The sequence below is a fragment of the Ornithodoros turicata genome, chromosome 1, assembly GCF_037126465.1.
Source record: "Ornithodoros turicata isolate Travis chromosome 1, ASM3712646v1, whole genome shotgun sequence".
Lineage (NCBI taxonomy): Eukaryota > Metazoa > Arthropoda > Arachnida > Ixodida > Argasidae > Ornithodoros > Ornithodoros turicata.
In genome coordinates this window covers 208119491-208139953 of record NC_088201.1, presented here as the reverse complement: position 1 = coordinate 208139953, position 20463 = coordinate 208119491, and the positions used below count along the sequence as shown (strand labels likewise).

Sequence of the window (20463 nt, the reverse complement as noted above, 5' to 3'; positions counted from 1 at the left end):
CTAACAGTAAAGACAGACAACTGAACTTGAAGTATTCCAGTACCGCGCAGCTAGACTCATTTTAAATGCCTACAGCACATACAGAAACGTCGCTAAAGTAAACAGGAGTCTTGAATTAGACGCTTTACGATTACATGCGATACGATTGGACACTTTACGATGTAGATGTCTAACCGTCATCTTATTATCCGTTGATGAGTACGATAACAGAGTGACCACAACATCAGACAGTCCCTGTGCTATCTTCGTCACCACGCATTAGTAGCAGTTTCAGTTAAATTCATCCGATAATCAAGCCTCGACAACAAGCTTGGCTAATTCATTCTTTAATCTCCTCTGTTGATCATTAGAATGAGCTAGAGAATGCCACTGTGGTAACCATTCCAGATAGCAATCATTTTAAACCACTTTTCATTAATTATTGCAGATCAATGAATACTCAATGAAGCGTTCTTTCGTTACTAATACTATCCCTGGTGTGAATGGGTAATTTGTCGCTTTTCATTAATTATTTTTATGACTGCTGCGTTTACCGCAGTTTGAGCGCTCGGCTAGCGATTCGCGTGATTATGCTTCTCTTTTTTTTTTCAGTGCCGTACTACACTTTATTTAAACGGAATTGTGATATGCAAACCTGAAATATGAAAGGCTCTACGACACAAAACTCTGAATGTACCATGACATTATCATGAAATATAACAAACTCTTCTTTCAGTTGTCATGTTATCGCAGTGACCACTTCATTATCTTTCTTTTCTATCTTTTTTACCTGTGCACCTATAGTTGCATTTAAAATAGTTCATTGAGAACAGAGTTGCTGCTTCGTAAAAACATGAGGTCATACCACTAGTCTTCAGTACGGGACCTTTACTGTATATCTATCCAGTTTCGTAATCTCCTTCCTCAAAGTGATAAATAAATGAGATTAAACAATATGTAAAAACTGTTGGAGAGGAGCATCCGGCTCACGACAGGGGATCCAGAAGCTCAAGCGAGAACAGAGATAATTTTCTGCGTAGTATTTAGAAGAGAATATTTGTATTCAACTTTTCACCGTATCACTTTTTTTTTTCGTCTACACTTTCTCTGTATGGCTGTGAAGTGCAGAACATTTATGCAACATAGTAAATTGCCACTCATATAATAATAATGGGGTGATTGTGAATAGTGAACTTTTTGTGAACATGTGAATGGTGAATAGCGAACTCGCGAGTAGAACAGATGAGAAGTATTTTCGGGGGGGTGGGTGGTGAGGATTTATGTTAGGAGTAGGAGAGGACGTCGGGAGACGACTTCAATTTCTCCTCTCTCTCTCCCCCCCCCTTACAAACAAGCAAGCAAACAACCACTCATATATGCGCGGATTAAGATAGAAAGCATATATAGGTAAATTTTATATCACGGTAAATTCGCTATCACGCGTTCACTATGGACGGTGTGTCTGGAGTCTATACAGGAACGAGAACGCTTCACTGTCATGCTATACCCTCAGCTTGCCCTCAGGGCGGCGGGCACTACCTGTTTGTTAGTATGCACTTTATGAGTTGCAGTATGCACAGCGTGTGCAGTATGATAGTCTATGCTTGATCGAGTGAAGTAGAGGTGTTATAGTTCATAGTCCTTGTCACTAGTCCATTTCGGCCACACTTAGGCGGGCAACGTCACGAAAATAGATCGTGACTCCTGGGCCGACTTCGCAGGGAACTGCACCGACATTTGTCTTAAGGGGTCTGAGGAAAACTCAGGGAAAACGCCCGGACAGCACGGCGGGCGCACGGATTCGAACCCGAGTCACCTCTTATAGTCTTTCTATGTCGCGATCATTTCAGTTTCGTTTTTCTTCTCCTTCTGTCTTAAATGTTTCATACTAAACTACCTATGTACGCCTGAACATTGCATATATTCACTGTTTTTGCTGCATATTTCAAAGATTTTTGGCGCATATGCATGCATTATTTCGGAAGTTTACTGCATATTTGTCAGCGCTGTAGTGATAATCAATCTGCAACTCGAGACATGCCTCCTATACAGCGTACGAATTATTAAGAAATAAAAAAGAATACCCGCGGCTATACTAAATTAACCTATGCACGCCTGAACATTGCATATAGTATTCACTGTTTTTGCTGCATATTCAAAGATTTTTGGTGCATATGCGTGTAAATTTCGGCAGTTTTAGTGCATATTTATCAGCGGCCAAGTGGCGATAACCATTCTGCAGCTCGAGGTGTGCCTCCTATACAGCGTACGAATTATTAAGAAAAAAACACCTGCTAGAGAGGTCCACCTCGAGGCTTCTGCGGCTAACTACGAACCTGAACCAGCCGATAGAAACAGGGAGAGAGAGCTGAGAAGGTCAGGCCCTCCTCGATAAGCTCCAACATGTGGAGCATACTATTTTCCTTTTATTAAAGAGGGAGTTGATCTGGTGAACCGGTTGTGGTGGTGGAGGGGGGTATTCTCCGCCCCTCTTGATGAAGGGCCGTCAGCGGCTGAAAAGACGTGGTTGACCCCTCAGTTACCCGACAACACTCGCTCCCCTTTTAAATATGCCCGGGAGGCGTCCACTCCCCCTTCTGGATCTCCTGGTACCGCGAGAGCTGTACGTACGTTGTATATGCTCCTATACGTGATACATGAAATATATATATATATATATCCATTCATCATTAGCTTATATGATGAAATGGTTTAGACACACCCGTTGACTTCCGAGGACTTCCTGTAATATTCTCGTTTTATTCGTGTGCGAACACCGCGAAGCAACAGTGGCTGTTGTGCGGTGCAGAGACTTAGCAGGAACATTATTAAAAAATGAACTTCATCGCATAGCACGCTCCGAGCCAACCATAATCTCGAATGATATCCTTACCTGCCCTGAGTTGAAAACGGGAGGCGTACGCCTTTTTTGTGACACTTACGCTGTTTATAATTGTCACAAAAAAAAGGTGTACGCCTCCCGTTTTCAACAAATCAGAGTAGATAACGATATCATTTGCGATTATGGTTGGCTAGGAGCGTGCTATGCGGTGAAGTTCATTTTTAAGAGTGAAGGAGTGAGAGACTGAAGGGAGGGGTAGTACGCATCCTAGACCGACTTCATGAGGAACTATATGTCGTGGTCTTTCTGGAACATTGGCCAGAAAGGTTAGCGAAAAACGTCGGGCAGCGCTATAGGCCTCGAAACAGGATTCTCAGAGTGGCTCGTGCTGAAGACAAGGGATGTGGTAGGTTTGTATCCTACACTCTTAAAAATGAACTTCAGCGCATAGCACGCTCCTAGCCAACCATCATCTCGAATGATATCGTTATCTGCCCTGATTTGTTGAAAACGGGAGGCGTACGGGTTCTGTGACACGTATGCTGTTCGTAATTGTCACAAAGAAGACGAACGCCTCCCGTTTTCAACAAATCAGGAGAGATAACGATATCATTCGAGGTAATGGTTGGCTAGGAGCGTGCTATGCGGTGAAGTTCATTTTTAAGAATGGATACGGCTCGCTGTGCTGTCTTAAGTTTTTTCCTGCGTTTTCTGGCAGATCGAGTTTGCAGACGTTTGTCGGCACAGTGCACCCTGAAGTCGGCCCTAGACTCACACTATCACTCCCAATCTGCCACTCCTTGTTTCTCTCTAAAACACCATTTGCTTCGTGCTAGGGATGGAACGAATCCAGAATTTTGATAATACAAATCCGAATCCAATAAAAGTTCTGCGAATCCACGAATCTTACGAATCTCGAATCTTTCGAATCCTTTCTTTAAAAAGAGTTTAAAAAGCCAAGAAAAAAACTTCTACTGAAAAGTGTTTTGAAGCAAGAATATGATACATTTGTTTAATGAAAAAATGAATAAATAATATCATCATAATATCACATATAATCATCGACTACAAAAAAAATACATCAATTCTCGTGTCTGAATTATTTCCATAAAGCTAAAGCAACAACCAAAAGCAAAACCATATTACTTTTGAACTTGTAATGTAACACTTTTCCTGCCTGAATTCTTTCAGTCCAGAGCAACGCAAACAAAGAAACGAGAAAACACCCGTCGGTCAATGAGGCTTTCGGCGGACTCCAAAAGCGCCAATTTGAAAAAGAAACGAACAAGCGTGTTTGGTGGATTCGAAAGACCCGACTCGCCGTTTTGAGCACTGGGATTCGGAATCCTCGAATCCTAGGCAGGGATTCCCGAATCTGGAATCCCTGCCTAGGATTGGAGGATTCACTACTTTCGTGATGTCGTGGTGGGATGCGAAAAGCTCACACGTTTTCACGCAAGGCCTCTTTTGTTCTTTTATTCACGCATACATGGACGAAATTATATTCCACGTGGAGAGGTCCCATATTTGAAACCATACTATGGGGACTTCAAATTATCAAAGATTATAGAACGACACATATTTATGACAATGACAATTCCAAGGAATGCACACTATATATTGATATGATACGCATGTTATGAATGAACGCCGCCTTACAGACGTACTACGCTGTACAAGTGTGAACTGCATGTTATGAAGTAAATTATGCGGTGCCCTTTTGAGGAGCAGTAAATCAGGATATGTTTATAATCTTAAGTTCATGATAACGAGTTTGAAGTGTAATTAGTAGTTATCAGTTATCGATTCATTATCGAGTATTGGCTGCAAACTGGGTAAGTGGAGAACGCTGTAATTCGTCCACCATTTTGATTAATAATGTTTGTTAAATGCTAGGGATGGGCGAACGGTATCCTCGAATCCTAGGCAGGGATTTGAGATTAGCAGGCCTGTAAATCGATCGATTAGTGTGCGTCCTGGGCCGACTTCAGGAGTAACTGTGCCGACATTCGTCTGAAAATTAAGTCTTCGGAGAACCCAGGGAAAACCTCAGACAGCACAGCCGGTGGTATGATTCGGACCTCACCCCCTCCCAGTCTTCAGAACGACCTTGGCTAACACCAACGAAAGGACGCCTTAAGGCGAACGTACGTAGCGCTTACGTTAGGGACGGTGTACGTGGGGCTTTGCGTTCTAGGGTTAAGGCGTACTCATGCGGTCTAGTTAACATTCGGTTCCGAAGAAAGTTCGATGTGCCGCCGCAAAACTTGTTTTCTTCGCTTTGCTTTCCTGCCGCGCTTTAAGGAAGCAATATAATCGGCGCCAGCATGCGGAACATTACTGGTAAACGACAGAGGCATTATTTTCGTTCGCAAGGATCCGGAAAACTGCAGTACGCTTGTCAAATTTTTTTATTGCAATCAATTCCACGACTGTTACTGTATGGAATGACATCATTTTGGCCGAACATATCACGGGCGGGCATGCTGAGGGAAGCGATTTTGTTGTATGCCTCATAGACACCCATGCATTGAAAATTTGACAAACTTTAATTCGCCAAAAATCAGTGGATCGCGTCAGGGCTCCAAAAATATGTCATTCCCTAGACAAACTCGGCGGGATCATGCCTGTACCTGTTTCGTATCAAAAGTTAGCCAGGTTTACGAGAATCCTGCGAACAAAAATTCCCCATGGACATTGCTAAGAAGCGAGTCCTCCTTAACCCACTCGGCTATGCCGCTGTTTCGAGAATGAACTGCTGAAGTTTGAACACGGGGCAGAAGTTTTTTATCTTTTTTCTTGTGTTGGACGCAATGTTGTTGTTGTTGTTGTTGTTGGTTGGTTAAATAACAAGACGCAATGTTATGCGCTTGCAATGTACAGTTGGTGGCAACGTGTTGCCACCGGTGGTTGGTAGCGACACCGTGTTGCACGTAGTTTCATATTTAAATTTTCTAGAAAAACTATTCATAGTTGCATTCACGCAAAAGTCATTGCAAAAACTGCATTCATGAATGCAGTTTTTGCAGCTTGTGCAAAAAAAAAGCGACTTTTCTGACATTCACGCTCCACCACACTGCTTTACGCTACCTACAAATAGTATACTCGCGTAAACCTAATATGTATATATGCTCAAGTATGCAGAGAGCTTCTTTGAGTACCCCGTATAATGACAGCTTTCAAAGATGTCATTCCCTGTATCAGGTTTAGTGAAGTCTATCTCGTTCCTTCCCTCCGTCTTGACAGTGACGGATGCTTAGCAATTACCGCGTCACTCCCATGCAGTCAGAGAGGGTCTCCTCTGAGGTTCAGCATATCCGGTGTGACTTGGCGTCGCCTTTCCAATGACCGCGGAATGCGTATGCAATCGCGCCGAAGAGCCGTGCCGGTAATGGCGCAATTCCTCAGAGGGCAGTACCGGATTTTCGGTTTTTGCAGGTAAATCGAAAGTCAAGCTGACCGCATGTATACTTTTGCTTGTTCGTCCTGAAAAGGAAAAAAAAAAGAGCAGTAAAAGTTGTGACAATAATATTTATACAGGGTGTCCCAGCTAAATGTGACCATATTTTTAAAAAAATATATATCTATCACTTTTTCCGAGATGAAATCAATTGCAATATAGCATATGCTGAAGGGCACTCCCTAGGAGAGCATTAGCAGACTCCTATGGCAATGTCTTAATTAACTTTCAATAATTAACTTTTTAATTATAAAAGCTACGAAGTTGCTCCAATGAGAACATCGGATCTCTCCGGTCACCAGATACCAAAGCCGTTTTCAGAACAAAAATCCGTTCGATAGGTCGTCCGCAAAAAATTCGTGAAGGAACGTCATTTTTTTTCTTTATTTTGTTCATTGCGCATCTTCGAAGAAGCGGCTTTCAATAATTCAATACAAGACGGAAAATGCAACGTAATGTGTTATTAGTGGCAAAATTAGTGGTGGATGAGAAGTCCATAATTGACTTATGCATCCAACAGAAGGAGTGTAGTGAATAATCTATTATTGGGGATTATGAAGGTATTTTGCCTCAGGACGACAGCCACCGATATGTCGAACAGAGGCTGTTCTTCTACTGGACCATGAAGAACTGTCTTTGTTCGAATTATCGGCGGCTCTCGTCCTGAAGCACTTCCCTTCATACTTCCTGTTCCGGTTCGCTGGATTTTCTACCCATCCATTTAGGATTGAAATTTGCATCGGAATAATGACTCGAATAAATTGAATTAACTTGCGTCAGCACTTCATTAATTTTCGGACGAGGTACTTCCTGACAATATAATCAATCCCACTACTCATCAAAGATGTGTCAGTTTCCGGTTTTTATGAGTTCCAGAAGGTCTTGCAGTTAAAGGGTGTATGATGAAGAATCGATAACCACTGCATTACTGGGTTCCAAATTTTCAGGAACTACTGGTTTTTCTTTTGTTTTTGCTGAGCACTTTGAGAGATAAAGAAAAACTTAGACCTTTTGAGGACTACACTCTTAAAAATGAACTTCACCGCATAGCACGCTCCTAGCCTACCATCATCTCGAGTGATATCGTTATCTGCCCTGATTTGTTGAAGACGGGGGGCGTACGCCTTTTTTGTGACAATTATGAACAGCGTAAGTGTCGCAAAAAGGGCGTGGGCGTACCCCTTCTCTTTTCAACGAATCAGGAGCGAGAACGTTGTCATTCGGGATGATGGTCGGCTAGGAGCGTGCTATGTGGTGAAGTTCATTTCTAAGAGTGTAGGTGCGTTGTCATAACTATTAGCCTATTTCGCGAATAAATGTGCGCAAGTTTATGTGAGGTTTACCAACTATTTGTAGTACTGGGGGGTATATTTAGGAGTGGAGGGATTAAACTGCAAAACAGTTGGATCCCTGGGGACTGAAGGCATGTAACTGCTTCCCAGTCACTCCTTTTTCTCCTTGGTGTAAGTGATCGAGCGAGTCCTCTGATTAACTTTCCTCTCATTATGCATGTTTTCTCCGATTAGCTCGAGAAACTGATGAGTTCGGTGGTGCTAACCCTTCGCTTCCTCCTCTTTGCAGTCGCAAGAATGCTGTCCTTCTTCGAACGCAGCTCTCTGTTCGGGTCCATGCCATCATCGGTGAGTCCTAACCCTTGCAAACTCGTGCGGAAAAATTGCATGTTTTTTGCGCGGTCTGCTTTCCGAAGACCGTGATACTTTTCTACAAGTTTCTTTGAACTGGCGCACTTTTGACTCAGAAGCTATTCTTTACTTTATCCCATTATGAAAAAAAAAAGAGAGAGAAGAAAAGAACGCCATTCAAAGACTCGGTATACGCAATATGTACACTGTGTTGTCAGGTAACATTACGTATCTCTACTAATTTCTGAAAGAATGGCAGTGTCTTCGCAAGTTTCGGTTTCGCACAAGTGTAGGTGATGTCACCGCGCACGTGTGTTCATTTTTACAATAGAATGTAAGCATCTTCTTAGAACGCATCTCTCGAGAACACCTCCTACAATTTACAAACCTCACACTGCCGTGTTGTGATGGACGCCGCCTCGCCGAAAGTTGGGCGCTAGCTATACTTTGAATGTATTTGTATTAACGTGACGTAGAACCGAAACTGTAACCACGACAGCACTCTCAGAAAAAAAAAGGAATAACGGGGGAGCAACTTCCCACACTTACTCTTTTCCACTCCCCCTGTCAGTGGCTTCTCGTGTAACGGGGTAGGATACTGCTCTCAAGCGGTGAATCACCCCAGGCCATAGTCATGATTTAGTTGTTGTTGTTACTCCTTCTTTCTTCCCACATTTTCCATATAACTCCATCACTACAAATACGTACTCCCTCTTGCCGGCCAAATTTTGAGGAACAACTCACGTGTGACATCACCCTGTATCACCTGTACGTCACCTGTATTCTCTACCCGTATTTTCTCATGAAGTAGTACTGAAGTACCTCACTTGGATTGCAGACAAACATCAGCGAATATTAAACAACACAACAACAGAAACTAACTTAACAAGTACAAAAACAACCTAAACGCACTCGTGTTTTACAAGAAATTATGTCCTTATGATTGATTTTTTTTGCCCAACCAACTAATGCACGTGCTGCTTCAGAATGCGTGACTGGGGGCAATGAAGCAAGATGTGTTGTTTGCAGCGTTGATGAAGCGTAGCCAGGACTTGTTCGGAATCGTTCCACACGCTGCTCAGGCGCAGAACAGAACATCTTTGGCGGCGTTTTAAACGACTGAATAGGCGCTAAAGGGCTATATTCTGTGATATGGTGCCTGTGCGGGTCAGATCACGACCTGGTAGATTATAACGACCATGTCATAATGAGTAGCCCGTCCCGCACGATCCGCTAGAGGCGCTAGTCATCGGCCCACGAGATCTGCATCATGATTGGACAACGGAAATTTGAACTTTGAACGCGCAGAAGACGGCTACTGTAGCAGACGACAGCAACGGCTCCTGTGAAAACGCGTACAGTGATATGATGATAATCAAAAGTTAAGAAGCGCCTATATTTTCGCACCATTTTATATTTTTTTTATATTCGGGAATACAATTTTTTTGGCAATCCTTCCGACTACTAAGGCGTTTTGGGGCCGATTTTTCAGTCTTCTTTTCTTTCTTTCTTTTTTTTTTTAAGTCTCTCATTTCTACGAACATGTGCATTTTTCCTTCGTAACTTACGGGTACCATGCAGTTCATCCACGTGCAACGTATACGCTTGCCTCCCGCGATGTAATGGTGCCTTCACGCATCATCCAAGTGACCGTGGCCCAGGTTATGGAAGGAGGCGCCACCACCCCTTCTGCGGACAATGGCTCCTTCTGACAAACCGCGTTGGACACGGCCATCAGAGTCATTTGAGCCGGGAAATATTTTGCACGCCCCCCTTTTTTTTCTTTTCACCGTCTTTTTTTTCTATTATTATTATTATTTTTTGGAATCCTTCCCAATGTCGTGGTGGGTTAATGAAGCCTTTGTTGAAAAGACAACACGCATCTTTCCCAACGCGACAAAAGACACACTTACGTTGCGCAAAGTGCACGTTTGTTGTATCCCGTGAACGCACGAAAATGTTCCCGCGGTGCATTAAAAACTTGTCGCGGTGGTGTCGTTCTCTTAAAAAGTGTCCTTAATTGCTGGCAGTGCGAGCGACGATGTTTTTATTTTTTTTTACCTTAAACGTCCGTGGGTAGAATTAAGATGAAAACATCTCGGTGATTTCACAATTATAGACGTAGAATTAATGTCACCAACGCGCACGAAAAGTCATTGTGAGAAAGAAGATAATAGCCGGTTTATATGTAGGACAAAAAAAGGAAAAAAAAAAGGTCAAAGTGATGGGTAAATTTCCGCTTTCTGTGCGGTATAATACCCTGTCCGCCTTTTTGTTCGGATTGAGCCCGTTACCGCCCTGTATTTACGTCCGCCTATCGATTATGGGAACCTTCGAGTAAAGTCGCATTTTTTCCCCGTATTATCTTTAGGCCGAACAATGACACTATGTATAAGCGTCGATTTGCAACATGCCTTCTCTTTCCGCAACGAGTCCTACGTGAGAGAACTGACGTTCTGTGACTGGAACAACATACAAACGACAAATACATACAAAAGCCTCAAATTGCCCAAGGCTTCCCTCTTTCATCGTTAAGTCCTACTTTCCATGTACGGCTCTATACGTTCAACAATGGCGCATGTACGCAAAACGAAACACAGGCACATTTTATTTATTTATTTATGTATTTATTCACTAACGGTACTTTAAGCGCCCGAATGGACCTCGCGTATTTTTGTCACCGTATTTACTTTTCTATGCGCTTTATTACTTTACTTGCTTACTTCACTCACTTTCCTAAGCGTATTGTAGAATACGCTGTGGTGATCAGACACTTGACGGTGTAGACATACCGCAGCAATTTCGTGAGGGACACAACACAGAAGAAGAAGACAGGACACGTTTATTCCGTGTTTTGTCCCTCGTGAAATTGCTGATGTCTACACGGTCATGGTACCAACTGCCCCGTATATGTTAGTGTTAACAACAAACACTTGCTGTTACTTTAACTCGATTACGGCTGAACTGTGTAGCATCATACGTCACACAAAAGTCCAGATTACAAAATATGTATACTGGGTGTTTCGGTTTAATTCCCGGGCTAAATAATTCGCGAACGAGTGCACCAGTAGAATATTTTTTTCTTTTTACAAGTATCTGTCCGATGCCACCTACAAGCTGCGCACCGTGTGAATGACTGGGAGGCGCTTATTATTTAAAGAAAATTCAAATGCGTTTCGTAAAAAAAAACATAACTTCTAATGCAGTGCGCTATCGGCATTAAAATGGGTACCATCCCTTTTGGGACCTTCAGTGGATCCCTTTTAGAGAAAAATCTGCCACCGCAGCGGGTCGTTTGTTGCAGTAATTAATTGGTTTCGGTTTACATACTTTTGTCGTGGCTGGTCGCGGTGAAGCGCAAAAGGGCGTATTTCATTGGTGGATAAGGCAGTCGAGGAGCGTCCTTTTGCGCTTCACCGCGACCAGGCGCGACCAGCCGCGAAATTGCTTACCAATTAATTGGTGCAACAAATGACCCGTTTCGGTGGCAGAGTTTTCACGAAAAGGTGTCCACCGAAGGTTCCAAAAAGGGGTACAACTCACCTTAATGCCGACGACGCCCGGCTTTAGAAGTTAGATTTTTCAAGAAACTCATTTGAAATTTTATTTAAATAATGAGCGACACCCAGTCATGCACACGTTCCAAATTCCCCTCTCTGGGAGAGGGGAATTTTGCAACCTTTACTCCTCCGTTGCGTGAGTGCTGTTCCAGCCCAGTGAGTCCACGGTAAAATCCAGAAAGAATTTAATCGCGAAAATTAATATTTTTTTTTTTAATCCGAAATGATTATCGACGACTCGTATGTATCGGATGCCAACATAACTCCCTTCGAAGTAATTCCCGCAAGTGGGCTTCGCCTAAAACATGCTCTCGCTAGGAGAAGCACGCTTTACAAGTAGCCTCCAGCTTGGGTTGATGACCCAGTTAGAGGTCGGCACTTGTGCCTCCTGATCGCCCCCCCCCCCCCCGCCCCCCGCGCTCAGCTGTCTGTTTGCTCACTTATGCTCAAACTCATTGGTCACGTTGAGCATGGGCGTGAATTTTGTCAGGAATGCCACGTCGTCGACGACGGATTTGTTACCGGTGTCAGCCAGTATTCGGACTTGTATTATCATTGTGCTGTTGTTGTGCTCGAAGACAACTTCTAATTTAATATCAATACTATATACTTTATTTTAAATTTAAACACCTTATTGTGTTCATATAGAAAGCGAGCTTTCTTTTTCCGTCCGATATCGCAAGATTTCGCCCTGTTTTACGGCTCCTGAAATAAACACCGATTTTCAGAAAAAGCATAAAACCCGAAAACACAAGGTCCTCCATGTACATCACTTTCGCCACCCATAAAACTGACGCTCTCGTTTCGTATTCGATGTGTCACCTCGATATCAATAAATGAGAAACAGTTTAGTTTCTTCCAGAACAACAACACACACAAAAAAAGACTGTTTTATATGCGTATCGCTTCATCAACTATCGACGAGCATATACGTGCGTTCAATGTAAGTTACACATTAAAATGGCGAAGAACCTGGAAAAACGTGATTGGAATATTCTTCTGGAAGAGATAAGGCCGTGGTTTATGACTTCCCGCTCTGCAGGGATCTGACACAAGGTATCAAAAGTATCACTGTTTAAACTCTACGAACAGGTGTTACATACAGCGTACCGGATTCGGTGAAATTACGAACCGTTTTTGTGCAACCCCCCGGAAGCGATTGATCACTGTTTCATATCTCGTGTCAGGAATTATGTATATATTCTATTGGGATGTTTTCAAACGAGCGTTTAAAAAACACATGTTCAATCAGGTTCCTCCTGGTGCCTGGTACTGTACGAATGCCCCCCCCGGACATGTTATGTGTGTAGACACACGCCCAGAGTTGCAAGAATTGGCTATGAGTCGGGTTTCCGGTTTAGCGTTTCGCTCGTCACGAATGAACAGCCTTCTGTGGCGACATTTTAAACTTGAGATCACTGCGGTGAAAATCGGCGACAGACGATACCGGCACTTCCTTTGCACGCGGTGAACACATTTATTTTTCTCGTAGTAAATGTGTAAACCTTGCTGTAATAAATTGCCAGGTACATGTTGCACGCACAAGTTTGGTAGATTGCAAGATAAAATGCCAGGCACAGGAATCGGTTCCTGTTAGGGATTAGCTACATTTTGGTTGCGTAGGGTACGAGACTTGCTTTTGCCATTTGGCAACACTGGGCACAGATTGTACGTGACATCATAACTCGGCCTTATGCGGCACCCACCGCGGCACAGTGTGGCAAAAACAGTACTTCGCTTCCTGAGAGACGCAAACCTTACGAATTGCATTGAGTGATTTTTCCAGACCCTCCTGCTCCCCCAAACACCTCCCATATGACTTGCGACACCCCGCTTATTATTATTTTTTTTTTATCTTTGCACACCCTACAAGGGTGGGGGTGGGGGGGGGGGGCTCTGTTATTCCGGCTACCGGCACTTGTCGATACTTATACATTAACCTGTCATGAGCCCCCCCCCCCCCCAACTGGAACATTCACCCCCAATCTTTTGCAACACCCCCCTCCCTGTGCCTGCGATCCTGGATAAACTATTGTTTCCATTTGAATAAGCCAAAGCAGCACATAATATTGTCCCAATATTGGCTGGATAGCGCCAATCCTTCACCAGTATTGGATCAGAATTGCCACCCAAGCAGCACAATACCTTAGCTAAATATTGACTGTATATTGACAATACCGGTCCATTACTGGGCCAATATTGCACTAGTTGCCTATATCCGGCCAATATTGAACCAAGATGATGTGCTACTTGGGAATGAACCGCACGAATTAGTCTGAATGAGTGACGAACCACCAGGGAGATTTTTTTGTTTCTTTCGTTCACTCTCCTCTTCTTTTTGCCTTTTCTGTTTCTCTTCTCTGTTCCAATTGAACAGCAAGTCGACCTTGGGCTTGACTGTCCTCTCCCGGAGCCGTGTATTAAAAGGGAGTCTGGCCATTGGGAGGAGTCACAAAAAGAGGCTCGACCTGTCAATCACAGTTTCGCTGCTCTGATTGGTTTGCTCTTTACCAAGGGGGTAGCCATGACACCATACTGCCACCCAAAATGGCGACGAAAACAAACACAGTGAAGCGGGAATTTCGTGACAAATTTTTTTCACAGACTACTCTTTTTTAGGCTGAAAATGCACATCCTCATACAAGTTTCTCCGAAGTCAGTTTGAACTTACGCTCATCCATCGATATCTAACCGAAAATAATACGTTTTGTCACCTGTGTTAGACCTAGTGAACAGGGCGATCACAACGAAATCATAACAAAAACGGCATTGTGCTGTACAATCTTATATGTAATTGCTGGATTTCGTGGATATAAACACTCTTTCCTTTTATATTCAAACTACTCATGTAGATTCGTATAAAAAACATACCGACGGCAGAATGTGTCAGGTGGTTCTGCCGGCAGCGGTACAACGACGGAAGCAGACGACAATCCCCGATGTGCCCTACGCTCCCTAGGTGGCGCACATCAAATTTGCACAAAAAATCCACTAGATTTGCAGATTGCGTGAGGTATCCATTTCAATCCCATCCAATCCACGTGCCACCCAAAATGGCGCTACCCATGTTGGATAAGGGGGCATATAGTGAGGATAGGCTGATTCATAGCGCCCCATATTTCAGGACTCTATTGGTCGGAAAGCTGAAAAAGTGGGTGGAGCTTCAGGTATAGTCATAACCCATTAATGGCCAGACTCCCTATTAATATGCCCCCATTTTTTTTCAGTTAATTACTACCACTACTACTATACTTTTCTGTCCTCTCCGTGCTTCACGCGCCATGGTTGGCGGGAATTTTTTCACAAAACTCTTTCTGAAACGCTATATTAAATTGTTATTGAAATCCCGTTCTGTAACATCGTTCATCCGCTTTCTTTTTTCCTTTTACTTTCTCTCTCTCTTTTCATTGCTACTGTGATGCGTACACAATCCAGGCCTGTACATGACTTACAATACTCTACTCAAGTTACTCTATCTCAAATATACTTTTGGGAGTAACTTAATATCTTCGAAATATACTTTTAAAAATCGGTATTTGGTACTCTAACTTAAATACTTTCGACAGTAACATGTACTCATTTCGTAAATTACTCTAGAGATACTTTATTTGTTTTTGTTTTGTTTTGTTCTTTGAGCTGGCAGGAAGGACAAGAACGTGATTAACATCCCCGTGTTATTTATTTATTTATTCATTTGCTATGCCACGAGGGGGTTTCGCGCGAAAATACGTGTATACCTTTTTTATAAGTTTTCAGAGTTTCTTTTGCGTGTATTTAGTATCCTACTCAAATACTTTTCAAGGTTGTGTATTTACTACTCTGCTCGCTTACTTTTTTGCATGGTACTCGGAAACTTAATTTAAATACATTTTTTTTTTAATATCTCGTACACGCCTGACACAATTTCATCGTACCCCAAACACAGTCCGGCGATGGGATGGCACTGTGACGCGGTGTCACGTGTCCCTATGACGTTGATTGGCCCAACAGAGACTAAAGCAAAGCAGTTTGTACCTATTCGACGTAGGGCGCTGGCCATGTCACGTCGAGAGTGGGAGGTGCCCGGGTTCGAATCCCGGTGGTGGCTGTGCTGTCTTGGGGTTTTTCCTGGGTTTTCCTCAGACGCTGTCAGACATACTTCGCCAAAGAAGTCGGCCCAGGACGCACATTCCCCCCAGAGCGGTAGTCGTGACGTTGCCCACCTCTGAGGCCGACGGGTGGACCCCGAAATAAAGTGATCGAAATCGCCGTTGCAAAATAAACTACTGTAAATAAATCTTATATGACTCTAAAATGCGCGGAAGACTGTCAACTGAGGCAAATCTGGAAATCAAAATGCAAACACAGAACTTGGACTAGCCTAATAATAAAGTAACCAACATGTTGCGCACAGGCGTGTCCGCCATGCTAGGCATAACGGCTGCTAAAATGTGGCTTTCGCTCGCTAAATACGACTTTTACAGGCATCGTAACCCCGGGAATTTATGTGGTTAAATAGTGACGTTATGCTCTTAGACGCGGCATATCATCTTGCACGAAGCAATCGAGCATTATCCTTAATTTTTCCTTGTGTCGAGAACGTTTCGCAACCGGGAATATTGAGGTCCTCCTCATTTACGAGGGAGGGGGGGGGGGGGGAGTGTAGTTTTCTATAGCCATGTTCAATTTAAGAAGGAAAATTAATCTAGTCCGTCAGCTCTCAAAATATTACTACACCGCGGATAGGATGGTTGGACACAGTGAGATCACGCTGCCTCCTTGCGCCGGATAATGTAATCCATCATATTCATCTCTGATTTACTCACTCGCTGATAGCACATGGTGACGCTGCAGTATTTCTCCTGACGCAGTATTGCGTCTCTTTATTTTCAACGGCGTATGTAGTTGACATCAAAAATCCCGCGGATTTGAGTGGTTAAGTAGTGACGTTATGTTCTTAAAGGGAGACTTCGCAAGGATTCGAAAAAAAAAATTATGTGATCGTCATACCGAACACGGACCGCTCCCTTGATACCGAATACAACATTCGCGTTCATTTTGTGCCAGTAATTAATGCGTAAATGGTGACAATACCAAACCGAAACCAAAATGCAAAGCGCACAGCGGTTCGCCCGGAGGAAAATACTGTGACGTCACTCAGCATTGTCGTGTGCTACGAAGCTTGCATTCTTGCATACCGGTTGACGTCAGCAGCGTTGCTTTCAGCGCCATCTCGCTTCACAGATTCGAAGCGCTCACTTCGTAATAATTCGTTGGAATAAAATCTCCTCACTTTGGGAAAGCGATATTTCGTATGTATGTTCCTGACACCCCAAAGGGTTACTGCTATGTCACAATCTTTGTGGTGATTTTGTTGCGGAGTCCCACTTTAAGCACGGCATATCATCTTACGAAGCAATCGAGCATTTTCCTTGATTTTCCTAGTTCCGAGGTCCCGGATTTCGTGACCGGGAATATCGAGGTCCTCCCAGGCCGACAACGGCGATGTCTTTAAACGCTACCACTACCACCACCCAGTCGATGAGACGAGGGATTATGACTGTCAAAGTTGTGAACACACAACTCTCCCTTCTGCTGATTACAAAGGCGTCACCGTTTACACACCTTCTGTGCCGCCCCGTCGAAGGCGAAAAGAGATGTTATCTGCCTCATTCGGCTCTACTCACATGTCTAATTAGCCTTCTTCGAATGGAGGAACTGTCCAAAGTGATCGTTCGTCGAGTCGCGCTTTTACGAACACACTCGCAACCCCGTCTTTATGCGATATAGAGTCGGTCCCCATTCATCTGGAAACCCGTTTTCCTGTGTCATTACACGAAGGTGACGCTGCGCAGTTTAGTTTATTACCTGTCTCGGTTCGAGAAGGTGTGGTCCTCATTAAGGAGCTCCGTTTGAATATGCAAAAGGGAAGGGCTGCTTCACCGGTGGCTTCTTCTTGTCGTAAAAGTCGCTTTAATGTCCTGACGGACGCCGTGCGGCTTCTTGTGATTGGGGCATGCCGTGCTGTGCGGCGTTTACTTTACATTAGGGTGGGGACCAGTTTACCTTTGACGGAGAGACCCGTGCTCCACGGCGTTTCATTCCTCGGGGCATGGTTCCCACTGGTCAGTGAGACCCTTCAATACTCTGGACCAGCTCCCGTGGCATAGTGGTTAGGATGATCGCTTTCCACGTCGAGACCGGAAGGTGACACGGGTTCGAATCCTGTCACCGACTGTGCTGTCTGAGGTTTCCCCTGGGTTTTCCGAAGACTGTCCAGATGAATGTCGGCACAGTTCCCCCTGAAGTCCGACCAGGAAGCATGCTGTCCCCCACTCCTTCCTGCTGTCCTCTCTCCATCTGTCCACGTCTGTACGCCGCTCATAGCCACAGTTGCTTCGCGGCGCTAACACGGAAATTAAAAAAGAATACATTGGAATTCAGAAATGCTGTCTTCAAGGTCTGGAAAACCCTGCAATTTTCCACAGTACTTGAAAACTCTTGATTTCCCATCTCGTTTATTCCTATTCTCATGGAGCCGCAGTGGAAATTTCGCTTTGCCCAGTTTCGCTTTTCCACGGATGCCCTGGGATCTGTAGGTTGCTTATTTTCAATCATCCACACCGCGATATCCTACAGACGTACCTGGGACATCTGTTATTTACAAGGCAAAACCAAAACGCGATTGTTGTCCTGGGATGTCCCACAGATATCACATGGATGTCCAGGTATTCAGGACGACGTTCAGGACCTTGTAGGGATATCCTAGGGATATTAGTGGTTTACTGGGATATAGTTTCGAAACCACAACTCATTGCAATAGCAATCAGTAGCGGAAGCCAGAAGTGCGAGAAATAAACGGCGCCCTTTGTTGTATTCATCAGCCTTCCTTTCTATCCTATGATCTTTCTTCATTCGGGAGTCCTCAGTCGCGTATGTGAGAAGGGATTAAAATTGCACAGCCCCCCTTGCATTCTGCTAGCGTATGAATATTTTTGCGAAATATTCAAGTCCCGCTCATAAACCGTGTTTTACATCCCCGGGCAAAAGGACGACCGAGCCCTAAAAGGACCTTGAAAGTCCCTCGAATTCTTCTTCCAAAATAGAGTGGGAACCATGCAGAAGGTATTGTCTAGACTGTAAAGTGTAAACCTAGTAAACCTAGGGGATGGCACTGTACGTTTCTCTGAAAGTCGTTGTGTCTTTGATGCTTCAGACACGTAATGAGCTCTGAATAGCAGTGCACTGTGTGGTTCCGTAGCCCTGCATGGGCCGCATACTTAGGGCACGGCCCGGCACGAGCAAGGCCTTCCTTTGATAGACATAACCCGCTTCCGCCCCGCCTGCTCCATACCTCTCCGGGGCCCGACCCCAGTCAGAAAAATTTCCAGGGTTCCCGGCCCGAGCTCGAGAAATTTCTGAATTACCGGGTCTGGCCCAGTGTAGCGAGCTGTATAAGAGGCTGTAAGACCGTGGCTAACTAACGGTGAGGTAACACAGGGTCGGGGCCGATGTAGGAGCGGCAATGTACGGGCCCGGGCCGGGTCCATAATGTCAAATCCGAGCCCCGTCTATGCCCGCAAAAGCAGACTTACACGCAGTGCAGTTACTGGTCCCAAGGTCGCGGGTTCGATGCAGGCCGAGGACGCCAGCGGCTTGGCGACAGGGTCTTTCGTCTTGCGTGAAGTACGTTAAATACGGTGTGTTGTCTGTGTGAAAGAGCCATCAGATGGGTAAAATTAATCGACAGAACAGCTACTGCGGCTTTGCTCGTTACCATAGTTCTCTCGCGACATAAAGCCCCGAATTATCGTTATCACATCGAGTAGCTTTCTTGCTATAGAATTCCATGGATTCCTACGCGAAGCAAAAGTTACGCTACCAAAAGACAGACAAAACATCGAAGCTCTCTTAATCCGTGCATTTTTCACAGCTGCGGACCCCCTCTTCTAAACGCTAACGCAACTCCTGGCGCCATCTACTGATGACGCACGCAACAACGCTGCTCGGGCCGCCTGAAGACACTTTCGCTTTCGCGCGCAGTCCCTTGAAATTACGTGACAGAAACGGCCGTCGTGCTGTGTGACTATCAGGGTCGCGGAGTTGCCACTCCGGAGTTGGAATGATTCCGAAATCATTCCAGATTTAGCACAGCCCGGAATGGAATTGGAATGGAATGGTGGAAACTGTCCTAGGAATGGAATGGTCTGGGTGCCCCGGTGGCAGTTTTGGTTTCAACGTGCTGGTTTCTGCCCTCGCACCCTTTGCACCGCACCTGTCAAGAGTGAAGTAACCTTGTCTTTGTGCTTTTTACGTGCTTGGTAATGTCAATCTCCCCTAGCACTGCTGGACTTGCCAGTTTGGTCACCGGTCCTTTTCTTTTATTGAGGGAATTAACGGAATGGAATTATTGGGTTATCCAGCCATTCCAGGAGTTGGAACTGACCATACCTCTTCATTCCGAGGAATTGAAAGGAATGGAACTATCGCAAATCTCCATTCCTCGGCATGGAATTGGAACGGAATGGGAGACCCCATTCCGCAACCCTGTACATGCTTGTCTTGTGATTAGTAAACTTTTGCTGGTTTGAGTCGTGTGTTCGTGTCGTCCCTCTGTGTGCCCAGACACAGTCTATTACATTATGAAGTCGTCAAAGATGCATGGTTTGATGTATTCTAGAACACTATACAGCGCGTACCGTCTATCCTTGAGAATCGTCTGGGAGTGAAGTTTTTGCACATAGCAGCGACAGAAAAACAACGTTCACTTTCTGGTCACACACAGGCACTTCAGAAACTCAAACAATGGCTGATGGCTGTCTGAAGCAGACGACGTAAAAAAAAAAAAGCAGCAAACAGAGGGCACAGACGTTCCTGCAAGCTGAAAATATTTAAACCGAACTGTTCGAGAGTTGTCGGCATTCTCCAAAAGGAGGTTTAATAGCGATTAGTAATCTGCCTCAAACGCGTCACGTGGTATCTGTCCATCAATTCTGGGCG

The 20463-nt window shown here is 44.4% G+C and overlaps 1 protein-coding gene across 2 annotated transcripts in view; it reads left to right on the top strand.

Annotated features, from left to right (window-relative positions):
* Positions 1-20463, top strand: part of LOC135379009 (mucin-12-like) — a 546819-nt gene that overhangs the window by 461792 nt on the left and 64564 nt on the right. For both annotated transcript variants that reach the window (XM_064612241.1, XM_064612240.1), the window contains exon 7: positions 7863-7921. In XM_064612241.1, coding sequence (XP_064468311.1) covers positions 7863-7921 — 59 coding nt within the window. The remainder of the gene's footprint in view (positions 1-7862; positions 7922-20463) is intronic.